At 44.7% G+C, this 12,898-nt stretch overlaps 1 protein-coding gene and 1 pseudogene across 1 annotated transcript; both read right to left on the bottom strand.

Moving 5' to 3' along the window:
* Positions 1-413: 413 nt before the first annotated feature.
* On the bottom strand, positions 414-12,898 carry LOC118357622 (uncharacterized). The gene is made up of 5 exons (XM_035734931.2): positions 12,881-12,898; positions 2,135-2,279; positions 1,457-1,693; positions 961-1,110; positions 414-786 (listed from the first exon to the last, which is right to left on the bottom strand). The coding sequence occupies exons 3-5, from the start codon at positions 1,677-1,679 to the stop codon at positions 542-544; spliced, it is 618 nt and encodes a 205-aa protein (XP_035590824.1). The 5' UTR covers positions 1,680-1,693; positions 2,135-2,279; positions 12,881-12,898; the 3' UTR covers positions 414-541.
* Positions 11,122-12,898, bottom strand: part of LOC127911477 (sodium-dependent neutral amino acid transporter B(0)AT2-like) — a 37,001-nt pseudogene continuing 35,224 nt past the window's right edge.

Below are 12,898 nucleotides of genomic sequence, written 5' to 3'. Positions count from 1 at the left end.
GATTAGTCTATTCTGACAAACATGTACTGGAGAAACAGGTCATTTAGGGCCAGAGTGGTCCCCAGAGATTGGAAGTGTAACCAATATCTTTAGTTAAAGTAGTTAACTTTAGTTAACTGTACATCCACAAACATGGATGTGCTCTGATCTCGCCACATTATGAGTACTATTGGCTACTATTTCAGGCTATGCTGATTTTATTGATGAGAGTCTTATTCCAATCCCTGCCATCACTGAAGTCTTCATCATAAAATCACCCTACTGTATCACCAGTGTTCTAGCACCTACTGGCCTGAATATGACATGGCATGTGATCTACAGTAGGCTACTCATCTACCATAGTACTGCAGACAAAAAACAAGTTCAGTTGTCAAATTTTTCAATTTCCAAAAACCACAGGATCACAGGAAATGCACAGTGAGAGTCCATTTTATTATGAGTTCAACAGCACCAACTTCAGTTAATTTAGTTAAGAGAAAAAAACATTGTTCTTAATGATCAGGTTAATATGTCTCCAGTCACTGGTGATACGTACCTCATTTCAGACAAAGCTTCTCTCCAGATCTCTAACAGATATGGTTCTGAGAGGGTAAGAGGTGAGGAAGAGGGGAAGGTAGGGCACAGCGGAGGGAGGAGGGGACAGCCTGGGTGGTACAGAGATGGTGGAGGGTGTGTTAGAGATGAAAGATCCATTACCAGATCCCCACACCTCTCCCTTTCTGTCCATTGCACCGACGGAACCGTGGAAGAAAACAGGAGGTGCCTCTGGGAGGTCAAGGTTCAACTCTTTGGCGAGAGAAGGTAAGAACGAGAAAAAGAGACGGACAGAGAAAGAGTCAACAATAAGAGAGATCACAAGTGCAGTAATTTCTATATAGTTTCCAATGGTTCCATAACTAGCCCAACATTTTTTTAGTGTAAAATGATGTATTAGTATTGAAAAGGAGTTAGTTCTATTACCAGAGTCATCGTGGAGCTGGGTGTGCAGGTACTGGTGCTTGGTGTAAAACTGCATGTAGATGCAGTAGACCATGCCCATCAGCACCACGGTTCCCAGGGCAGCAGCTATGAACAGGCCCAGTTTGGCGTTGTCGTGGCCCACATTCGCATCTGATGGGAAACAGTGACACATTGTTACCCATCTCTGAATATCACATCAAAACAAGTAAAAGTGAATTCTTTGTATATTCATACATCCCTTCATGCGCCAGCCTTTCAGATGGACTTTAACCCACCCTCAAACTGTACTACGTACAGTATTACTTGTGAACAAAAGCCACAACATAAGTAGCCCAGAACTACAAATAAACAACAAATTAAGCCCACCTCTTCCGCTCTCTCCATTTCTCCCAACAGCTGCCCGTCAGTGATTTCTTTCCCCTCTAATGTGAATTCAACATTTGTCTCTCCCAGACCCTGTATCTATGAACATTTCCCCGTTGTGACTCTCACTCACACATTTGTTTTGAAGTGATCTCGGTCTCCTCTTTACTCTTCAGCACATTTACATTTACATCCTGGATGTGTGCTGCTGCAGGAGCCAGTTGTGGTAGTACTCCAGGGGCAGGTTGAGGCTGGGTATTGATAAACTCCTCTGACTTGTGTGTGCTCTGGGACCAGCTCGCTGGGAGGACCAGACAGAGACACATGGCCACCAGGCAGGCCATGAGGGCATCCATACTAGCAGGTTCACCTTTTAAAAAAAAGAGGACTTCTTTGGAGATCAGAACTGAAATGACTTCCATGTTGCTACTTTATCACGCTCTGAGTGCACAACAGTTAAAATGTATCCCTTTCATCGTTGAGTTCTACATTAGGATATTTAGAGTAGTCACAGAGAAGCTCCTGTAATTACTGTTCTTATTATGGGCATCCAACTACCACACAGCTCAAAAGACAACTTTTTGTTTGCAACATTTACCTTTTGGCTCCACAAGCATTTCGCTACACCTACAATAACATCTGCTAAATATGTGTATGCGACAAATACAATGCCAAGTCTTGAAATACGCGGTTTAAGCTTAGTAATCACAATGTACTATTTATTTAAATTCTCATGTATATTTAGGTTGTTACTCTCCCATTAAATTATATCATTAGATATACAAATCAGATATAGGAATATGTACATTACCAGTTCTTTAGCTTGTTTGGTAGCCACTCCCGTCTGTCAGGTGTGTTCACTCAGCTGTTCTTTCCCTCCTCTCGCTTTATCTGTACCCTCGGATTCTGCTCCCAGTGTCCCTAGATGATTGACAAAACTGCATCCAAGACAACCACTGTCCCCAGCCACCCATATATCCAAACAGAGAATACACACACATACAGTATGAAAGGGACATGCGATGCATAAATACATGGAGTGAATTCGGAAAGTATTCAGACACCCTTGACTTCTCCCATATTTTCTTACAGCTTTATTCTAAAATGGATAAACACAATTCCTCATCAATCTACACACAATAACCCATAATGATGAAGCAAAAACGGTTTAGATTTTTATTTCAAATGTATATATAAAAAATAAAACCTGAAATACCTTATTTACATAAGTATTCAGACACTTTTCTATGAATCTCGAAACTAAGCGCAGGCGCATCCTGTTTCCATTGATCATCCTTGAGATGTTTCTACAACTTGGACTCCACCTGTGATAAATTCAATTGATTTGACAAGGCACACACCTGTGTATATAATGTCCCAAAGTCGACAGTGCATGTCAGAGCAAAAACCAAGCCATGAGGTCGAAGGATTTATCTGTAGAGCTCCGAGAAAGGATTGCACAGATCTGGGGAAGGGTACCAAAATATTTCTGCAGCATTGAAGGTCCCCAAAAACACAGTGGCCTCCATCATTCTTAAAAGGAAGAACCACCGTGACTCTTCCTAGAGCTGACCCCCGGAAAATCTGAGCAATCGGGGGAGATGGGCCTTGGTCAGGGAGGTGATCAACAACCTGATGGTCACTCTGACAGAGATCCAGAGTTCCTCTGTGGAGATGGGAGAACCTTCCAGAAGGACAACCATCTCTGCAGCACTCCACCAACCAGGCCTTTATGGTAGTGGCCAGACGGAAGCCACTCCTCAGTAAAAGGTACGACAGCCCGCTTGGAGTTTGCCAAAAGGCACCTAAAGGACTCTCAAACCATGAAAAACAAGATTCTCTGGTCTGATGAAACCAACATTGAACTTTTTGACCTGAATGCCAAGCATCACGTCTGGAAGAAACCTGGCACCATCGGTGAAGCAATGTGGTGGAAGCATCATGCTGTGTTTTGAGATTACCATCCCCAAAGTGAAGCATGGTGGTGGCAGCATCATGCTGTGTTTTGAGATTACCATCCCCAAAGTGAAGCATGGTGGTGGCAGCATCATGCTGTGGGGATGTTTTTGAGAAACTAGTCAGGATCGAGGGAAAGATGAACAGAACAAAGTACAGAGAGATCCTTGATGAAAACCTGCTCCAGAGACCCCAGGACCTCAAACTGGGATGAAGGTTCACCTTCCAACAGGACAACAACCCTAAGCATACAACCAAGAGTGTCTTCGGCACGTCTCTGAACGTCCTTGAGAGGCCCAGTCAGAGCCCGATCGAACATCTCTGGAGAGACCTGAAAATAGTTGTGCAGCGACGCTCCCCATCCAACCTGACAGAGCTTGACAGGATCTACAGAGAAGAATGGGAGAAACTCCCCAAATACAGGTGCAAATCTTGTAGCGTCAAACAGAAAACTAGAGCCTGTAATCGCTGTCAAAAGGTGCTTTGGCACTGAGTAAAGGGTCTGAATACTTGTGTAAATGTGTTTTTCTTTAAATACTTTGTAAAAAATACAATTGTTAAACCTGTTTTTGCTTTGTCATTATTGGGTATTGTGTGTAGATTATTGAGGGGGGGAATCTATTGAATGCATTACAGAATAAGGCTGTAACAAAATGTGGAAAAGCCAAGGGGTCTGAATACTTTCCGAATGCACTGCACATGCATGCACTCGCATACAAAATATACACTCACAAGTTCCATAACTTGAGCCACTCCAATAACAATTGTCAGGGTTTTGCAATGTTCATTGTTAGTTTATAGCAAGCACAGAATTATCTTACAACAAACTGCTAACATACAGGTATCAGTATCACAGTTGAGAATGTTTTTGATCCCTTGACTCCGCCCCGAAAAAGGCAGTTACCTCAAGTAAATATACTTACAAAAATGGCCATATCATGGCACAAACCAGTTTTACAAACTGAATGACTAAAGCATGAACAAACATGCATTTGCTTCAGCATATTGAATATTTGAAATAGGAGTTAAGCCATTTACATTACATTTACATTTAAGTCATTTAGCAGACGCTCTTATCCAGCTCTTATCTTATTATTAAGGCAACAAACATTTCAAATACAAGCTCAAGTCAGACAAGTCTCCCGAGGGCGAGCCCTAGCCAATAAGCGACTGCTTATTGTCGGGGTCTCAACTTACTGTTGAGAGTTAGGGAGAATAGTAGAATACACAAGGTCAAATTAAAACATTTGGTAGTGCATCAGCAGTTTCTCTCGTTATGGCAGTCCCTGACAGTCACTCAATTTGCCTATTTCGGCTAACATTTTTTTTAGATTGGTACATTAGTCATCTATCTAGTCATAGTTGAACAGGGCACGTGCCCAAGGGCCCCCCATTGATTTTGTCACACACTCATATTAACATGGCACAAGTCAAGGCAAAATGTGCAGAATTGCAGGAAATTAGCTCTAAAACTGCAAAAATGTATCCACCCTATGACCAAACGTGTAAAATGTTAGAAAATTAGCTGTAAAATTGGACATTTCTCTCCAGCCCATGGCAAAATGAGTTTATAAAATTGCTAAATGTTCTCTCTGCCCCATGGAAAAGTGTGTAGTTACAGCAAACTTGCTTTAAAACTGTAAGGTGGGGGGTTCCCCAACTAAATTTCTAAATTTTCAGGGCCCACAAAAGGCTAAAGCCAGCCCTGAGTCTCCCATAGTTCTAGCCATATTCCTTTTTTTTGTAATTCAAAATACAAATACATACACTAAGGAGAAAACAAAAAAAGACAAATATGAAAAAGTTGCACTTGTATTATATGACATTTTCTTTAAAAGTACTATTTAAACAAACGTGCATCTTCAAACACACAACGTGAATCTTGTGTTAAGTGTTCTTTCAAAATAGTCAAATCCATCTAAAAGTAAAATGGAATGCAAGTCAAATTCATGGCCCATATCCTAATGGGAAGACACAATACAGCATTGATGATACAGAGGTCAAAGGAAGCTAAATTGTAACAATTTGCTTCAATAAATAACAAAAAGGAGTAATTGTTAGTTGGACTTCCCAACAGGTGCTCCCAACTGGTCAAATTGATACAGTAACTTAGAGAATGCACTTGAGCTCTTGTATTAACGCCAAGGCACAACGCGAAATTTGGCAAGGACTTTCTTTTACATTATGCTAAAATAAGAAAACTAAAACAAAATGTACAATTCTAACTTATTTCCATCAATGTCTTAATTGACAAGTGCGTGGACAACTTTTGTATGCAAATATCAGATAATTCTGTGTTTTCCTGCAGCCTTGTTGGAGAAGATGCATGCATGCACCTGCATTTACCAAGTTACCTCAACACATATTAGAAGGACATTTAAAAAAGGGGCGGTCTGGTCTGCGTAACTTTTCCTACTTTTACTTTGGAACACAATCATACAGTGAAAGGAACACTACCCACCCAACCTGTGGTGGAAGATAATATTCCAGCCCTTAAGAGTTCTCTACTCCATGTAACCAAGTGTGGGATGTTAAAAAGCAACAGTGTGGAAAAACAGCCACGGTGGGCTGAAGATTTAAACATTTGAGGCAACGTCTCAGCAACATACTGTATTACCTCACTTACGTACCACTAATGACAACTACTGAAACAGTTGTTCACTTTTGGCTTACTGCATAAAAAATGGAAATGTAACCCAAAATGGCTGCATTCAAATCATTTCAAATAGAGAAAATCTGAAAGCAGACCATCTTTAAAACAAGTCATTTCAGCTTAAAAATATAAATTGTTCAATACACATTCTTCCATCGTCCCATGATGTTATATCTGACATCACGCAAGCTAGCAGCATCTATTTCCCTGTTTTAGTCTTTCTGTTTTCTCCTTGTTTCCTCCCCCTCACAAGTCCGTTGAATCCTCTATATCCTCCACTCCTTCCCTATATGGGAGGAGTCTGAGGTTCTCCTCAGCCAATGGGGAGGGATAATCATTGGGTATGCTGTTCCTGTCCAGGTGTTTGTCCAATAGAGCGGCTACCGGGGTGTCGCACTCCGCGGTGCTGCACTTGGTGTATATACCCCTTGTGTCGGTGCCACTTCCTTAGGAGTTGTGTCTAGTTCTGCTCCTCAGGGTGGAGTGGATGTACCCCATGGGGACTGGCAATGTGGAGAAAATGATCAGGACAGCCAGGTCAGCCAGGACAACCCGGTGCCCAGCCAAGAAAGCCAGGACAGTCAGGACAGCAAGGGCAGCCAGGACAGCAAGGGCAGCCAGGACAGTCAGGACAGCAAGGGCCCAGCCAAGACAGCCAGGGCCCAGTCAGGACAATCAGGACAGCCAGGGCCCAGCCAAGACAGCCAGGACAGCCAGGACAGCCAGGGCCCAGCCAAGACAGCCAGAGCCCAGCCAAGACAGCCAGGACAGCCAGGGCCCAGCCAAGACAGCCAGGACAGCCAGGGCCCAGCCAAGACAGCCAGGACAGCCAGGGCCCAGCCAAGACAGCCAGGACAGCCAGGGCCCAGCCAAGACAGCCAGGGCCCAGCCAAGACAGCCAGGACAGCCAGGACAGCCAGGGCCCAGCCAGGACAGCCAGGGCCCATCCAAGACAGCCAGGACAGCCAGGGCCCAGCCAAGACAGCCAGGACAGCCAGGGCCCAGCCAAGACAGCCAGGGCCCAGTCAGGACCGTCAGGACCCAGCCAGGACAGTCAGGACAGCCAGGGCCCAGCCAAGACAGCCAGGGCCCAGCCAAGACAGCCAGGGCCCAGCCAAGACAGCCAGGGTCCAGTCAGGACAATCAGGACCCAGCCAGGACAGTCAGGACAGCCAGGGCCCAGCCAAGGCAGCCAGGGCCCAGCCAAGACAGCCAGGGCCCAGCCAAGACAGCCAGGGCCCAGCCAAGACAGCCAGGGCCCATCCAGACAGCCAGGGCCCAGCCAAGACAGCAGCCAGGGCCCAGACAGCCAGGGCCCAGTCAGGACCGTCAGGACCCAGCCAGGGCCCAGCCAAGACAGCCAGGGCCCAGCCCAGACAGCCAGGGCCCAGCCAAGACAGCCAGGGCCCAGCCAAGACAGCCAGGGTCCAGTCAGGACAATCAGGACCCAGCCAGGACAGTCAGGACAGCCAGGGCCCAGCCAAGGCAGCCAGGGCAGCCAGGACAGCCAGGGCCCAGCCAGGACAGCCAGGGCCCAGCCAAGACAGCCAGGACAGCCAGGGCCCAGCCAAGACAGCCAGGGCCCAGTCAGGACCGTCAGGACCCAGCCAGGACAGTCAGGACAGCCAGGGCCCAGCCAAGACAGCCAGGGCCCAGTCAGGACTGTCAGGGTAGTCCAGAGTCACCTCTGAGGCCTGAGGAAGAGATCAGTAAGTTCAAATGTAAAGAAGATACAAAGTGGGGAGACAGTAGATAATGTAGTTGGGTGCAAATGGATGGGCAGGTTGAGAGCAAGACTTGGACAGGCATACAAACAGGGAGGACAGAATAACTAAAGCAGAGAGGAAAAGGCAGAATCTTTATGATCTCCCTATTGTCATAAAAACTGTAGCTCATATATTGATCACATAACATGTTACCAATAAACGGTGCATTCAGAAAGTATTCAGACTCCTTGACTTTTTCCACTTTGTTACGTTAGTCTTATTCTAAAATGGATTAAATAATGTTCCTCAATCTACACACACACACACACACACACACACACACACACACACACACACACACACACACACACACACACACACGCACACGCACACGCACACGCACACGCACAACGCAGCACACACACAAAGCGAAAACAGGTTTATAAATGTTTGAAAATGTATTTTAAAAAATTTTAAAAAATTATTTACATACAGTACCAGTCAAAAGTTGACTTCTTTAGTTGGACTATTTTCTACATTGTAGAGTAACAGTGAAGACATCAAAACTATTAAATAACACGTAATCATGAAGTAACCAAAAAAGTGTTAAATGAAAATATATTTTATATTTGAGATTCTTCAAAGTTGCCACCCTTTGCCTTGATGACAGCTTCACACACTCTTGGCATTCTCTCAACCACCTGGAATGTATTTCAATTAACAGGTGTGCCTTGTTAAAAGTTCATTTAAAAATAATATATTTGAGCCAATCAGTTGTTGTGACAAGGTAAGGTATACAGAAGATAGTCCTATTTGGTCAAAGACCAAGTCCATATTATGGCAAGAACAGCTCAAATAAGCAAAGAGGAATGACAATCCATCATTACTTTCAGACATGAAGGTCAGTCAATGCGGAAAATTTCAAGAATGTTTCTTCAAGTGCATTCGCAAAAACCATCAAGCACTATGAAAAGCTCTCTCCTGAGGACCGCCACAGGAAAGGAAGACCCAGAGTTACATCTGCTGCAGATGATAAGGTCATTAGAATTACAAGCCTCAGAAATTGCAGGCCAAATAATTGCTTCAGAGTTCAAGTAACAGACATCTCAACACCACCTGTTCAGAGGAGACTGTGTGAATCAGGCCTTCATGGTCAAATTTCAGCAAAGAAACCACTACTAAAAGGACACTAATAAGACGGACATCAATAAGAGACTTGCTTGGGCCAAGAAACACGAGCAATGGACACCAGACCGGTGGAAATCTGTCCTTTGTTCTGATGATTCAAAATTTGAGATTTTTGGTTCCAGCCACCGTGTCTTTGGGAGACACAGAGTAAATTAACGGATGATCTCTACATGCGTGGTTCCGACGTGAAGCATGGAGGAGATGGTGTGATAGTGCTATGCAGGTGACACTGATGTATTTTGAATTCAAGGCACACTTAACCAGCATGGTTACCACAGCATTCTGGAGCGATACGTCAGTCCAACTAAGTGCAAACCAGATGGTATATCATTGGTTTTTTGACAGGACAATGGGCCAACACACCTCCAGGCTGTGTAAGGGCTACTTGACCAAGAAGGAGAGTGATGGAGTGCTGCATCAGATGATGTGGCCGCCACAATCACCTCACCTCAACCCAATTGAGTCGGTTTGGGATGAGTTGGACCACAGAGTGAAGGAAAAGCAGCCAACAAGTGCTCAGCATATGTGGAAACTCCTTCAAGACTGTTGTAAAAGTATTCCTCATGAAGCTGGTAGAGAGAATGCCAAGTGTGTGCAAAGCTGTCATCAAGGAAAAGGGTGGCTACTTTGAAGAATCTAAAATATATTTTGATTTGTTAAACACTTTTTTGGTTACTACATGATTACGTGTTATTTCATAGTATTGATGTCTTCAATATTACTCTACAAAGTAAAACAAATAACCCTTGAACTTTTGACTGGTACTGTAGGTATTCATTCCCTTTGCTATAACTCAAAATTGAGCTCCGGTGGATCCAGTTTCCATTGATCATCCTTGATGTTTCTACAACTTGATTGGAGTCCACCTGTAGTAAATTCAATTGATGGGACATGATTTGGAAAGGCGCGCTTGCGCTCACACACACACACACACACACACACACACACACACACACACACACACACACACACACACACACACACACACACACACACACACACACACACACACACACACACACACACACACACACACACACACACACACACACCTATATAAGGACCCACAGTTGATAGTGCATTTCAGAGAAAAAGGTATTGAAGGTATTGTCCGTAGAGCTTTGAGACAGGATTATGTTGAGGCACAGATCCGGGGAACGGTACCAAAATATTTCTGCAGCATTGAAGGCCTCCAAGAACACAGTGGCCTCCATCATTCTTAAATGGAAGAAGTTTGAAACCACCAAGACTCTTCCTAGAGCTGGCCGCCCGGCCAAACTGAGCAATCGGGGGAGAAGGGCCTTGGTCAGGGAGGTGATCAAGAACCTGACGGTCACTCTGACAGAGATCCAGAGTTCCTCTGTTGAGATGGGAGAACCTTCCAGAAGGACAACCATCTCTGCAGCACTCCTCCAATCAGGCCATTATGGTAGACTGGCCAGACGGAAGCCACTTCTCAGTTAAAGATACGACAGCCCGCTTGGAGTTTGCCAAAAGGCACCTAAACGACTCTCAAACCATGAAAAACAAGATTCTCTGGTCTGATGAAACCAATATTGAACTCTTTGGCCTGAATGCCAAGCGTCACATCTGGAGAAAACCTGGCACCATCCCTACAGTGAATCATGGTGGTGGCAGCATCATGCTGTGGGGATGTTTTTCAGCAGTAGGGACTGGGAAACTGGTTAGAATTTAGGGAGAGATGAACAAAGCAAAGTACAGAGATCCTTGATGAAAACCTGATCCAGAGCGCTCAGAACTTCAGACTGTGGTGAAGAGGACAATGACCCTAAGCACACAGCTACAACAATGCAGGAGTGTCTTTGGGACAAGTCTCTGAATGTCCTTGAGTGGCCGAGCCAGAGCCCGCACTTGAACCCGATCAAACATCTCTGGAGAGACCTGAAAATCGCTGCGCAGAAACGCTCCCCATCCAACCTGACAGAGCTTGAAAGGATCTACAGAGAAGGGGAGAAACTCCCCAAATACAGGTGTGCCAAGCGTGTAACGTCATATCCAAGAAAGGCTATAATCGCTGCCAAAAGGTGCTTCAACTGAAGTACAGAGTAAATAGTCTGAATACTCAAGTAAATACTTAAGTAAATGTGATTTTTTTTTTTTTTTTAAATTCAAAAATTCTGAAAACCTGTTTTTTTATTTGTCATTATGGGGTATTGTGTGTAGATTGATGAGGGAAAAAAACTATTTCATCCATTTTAGAATAAGGCTGTAACAAAATGTGGAAAAAGTCAAAGGGTCTGAATACTTTCCGAATGCAAGGTATATGGTCGTATGTCAACCATGGTGAGGCCGCCTCCTTACCGTTTCTCTGTTCCAGGCGGTGTAGTTGGGCCGTTTGAAGCACATCCTCAGCAGGCTAGCTCCCAGCAGCCCCACGTAGCAGCCCCAGACACACGTACTTCCACAGGTACTTATACATCACAGGAGGGCGCCAGTGCAGCATCTTCTCTACGTCATCAAGGAACCTGGACATTCAGATACACAAGACAATGATCAGTGACCACGGGAACAAACACAGCAAGTCGACCTGAACGATCGATGCTGTGATTCACTGTTTGTAATCTAAATTTGTATTAATCCAAAAGTATGACTATTTCTTCATCAATGTAAAATTCCTCTTTCGGGAAAGAAGTTGTCATCTAATTTCTGAGGGACATCGTGTGATTTATGTGGTCAGTGTAGTGAATAGGTTCTTTACCTGTCAGCGCCGTATACCCAGGACACGCCGAAACACTCAAACACCACCACGATGATGAGGGGCAGGGTTGCGTAGAGTAGTCGTCAAACGTCATTGCAAAGTAGTTCCCACAGCGCTGCGTGAACAGCATGCCAATCAGAAAGCTGATGATGCAGCTAAACACTGGGGAAGGGAGAGAACACCACAGACACCACACAGATACACTTGGCATGTTTAGTAAAGAGGAGTGAGGACTAACACTCAGACCCCATTAAGGATGCCATTTTATAACACTTCTATATGAATAAGAATTCAAATGTTTATACAAATGAATAGTTTCATCCAGTGGTTCCCAAACTTAGGGGTCAGAAAGAAACCTAAGAAACCTGATAGAAAAAGGGCCTCGTGAGCGAAAACATGGACACAGACACCATCTCTCTCTCTCTCTCTTTACCTGTGAGCTTGGTCTTGTGGCGCTTCAGCACTTTGAAGTTGTCGGTGAGGATGTCCTCCAAGGTGCCGAACATGGTGCTGAGGCCCAGGTTGAGCAGCATGAGGAAGAACAAGGCCGACCAGAAGGGACAGCCCGGGAACAGAGTCATGGCCTCTGTGAAGGCTATGAATGCCAGCCCTGTGCCCTCCACACCCTGAAAGAGAGGGACAAGGAGAAAGGGAAGGGGACATTTACATGTATCATGATATAGCCCAACATATCCTAACTATCTTAACATATTTAAATGTGAGTAATAAACCTGCTAAAATTACATTACTAATTTACGAGGAGTGGGTGGAAGAGCATACTCTAGGCTGCAGGGCTGGTTGGTTTTAAAATAAAGAGGGCAAAGCTGTAACAAAGAATACAGAGTTGAGATACAGTAAATGAAAAGGCAGGCTAGAGTGCAAGATCAACTATTTACCTTGTTCACCTCCTCTTCTAGGCTGCAGTCGGTGAGGTTGCCAGGGACCTTGGCTCCGTGAGCCGTGAACCAATCCCTGTAGGTCTCCAGTGGTACCGAACTGGGGTCAGAGATGTTAAACCTGGGTAGCAGGTCCCGGTCTAAGGGCCCCATGGAAAACTGCTCAGACAGCTTCTCCAAGTTACTGAGAGAGGGGAGTGTGGAGAACAACCAGTCAGTCTATTATGTACTATCGCTACGACTGAGTAGATATGCATGTAGATATATAATAATATCTAACTAAACATAACATCAGAAACAGTCCCCGAACACAGGGCATTTCAATATAGCCCCTTTTCATCCCAACACACACACACACACACGCACACACACACACACACACACACACACACACACACACACACACACACAGAGAGTACAAAGAGATCAAAAACAATACCCTTTCCCCGCCCAAACA

Source organism: Oncorhynchus keta, chromosome 24 (assembly GCF_023373465.1).
Source record: "Oncorhynchus keta strain PuntledgeMale-10-30-2019 chromosome 24, Oket_V2, whole genome shotgun sequence".
Lineage (NCBI taxonomy): Eukaryota > Metazoa > Chordata > Actinopteri > Salmoniformes > Salmonidae > Oncorhynchus > Oncorhynchus keta.
Note: the sequence above shows the minus strand (reverse complement) of the source record. Positions and strands in the feature narration are given on the sequence as shown.

Coding starts and splice junctions, on each gene's coding strand:
- LOC118357622 (XM_035734931.2), bottom strand. CDS start 1,679: ATGGATGCCCTCATGGCCTGCCTGGTGGCCATGTGTCTCTGTCTGGTC. Junction 1,111..1,456: donor GATCACTTCAAAACAAATGT/GTGAGTGAGAGT, acceptor GTTTCCCATCAG/ATGCGAATGTGGGCCACGAC. Junction 787..960: donor CCAGCTCCACGATGACTCTG/GTAATAGAACTA, acceptor CTCTCGCCAAAG/AGTTGAACCTTGACCTCCCA.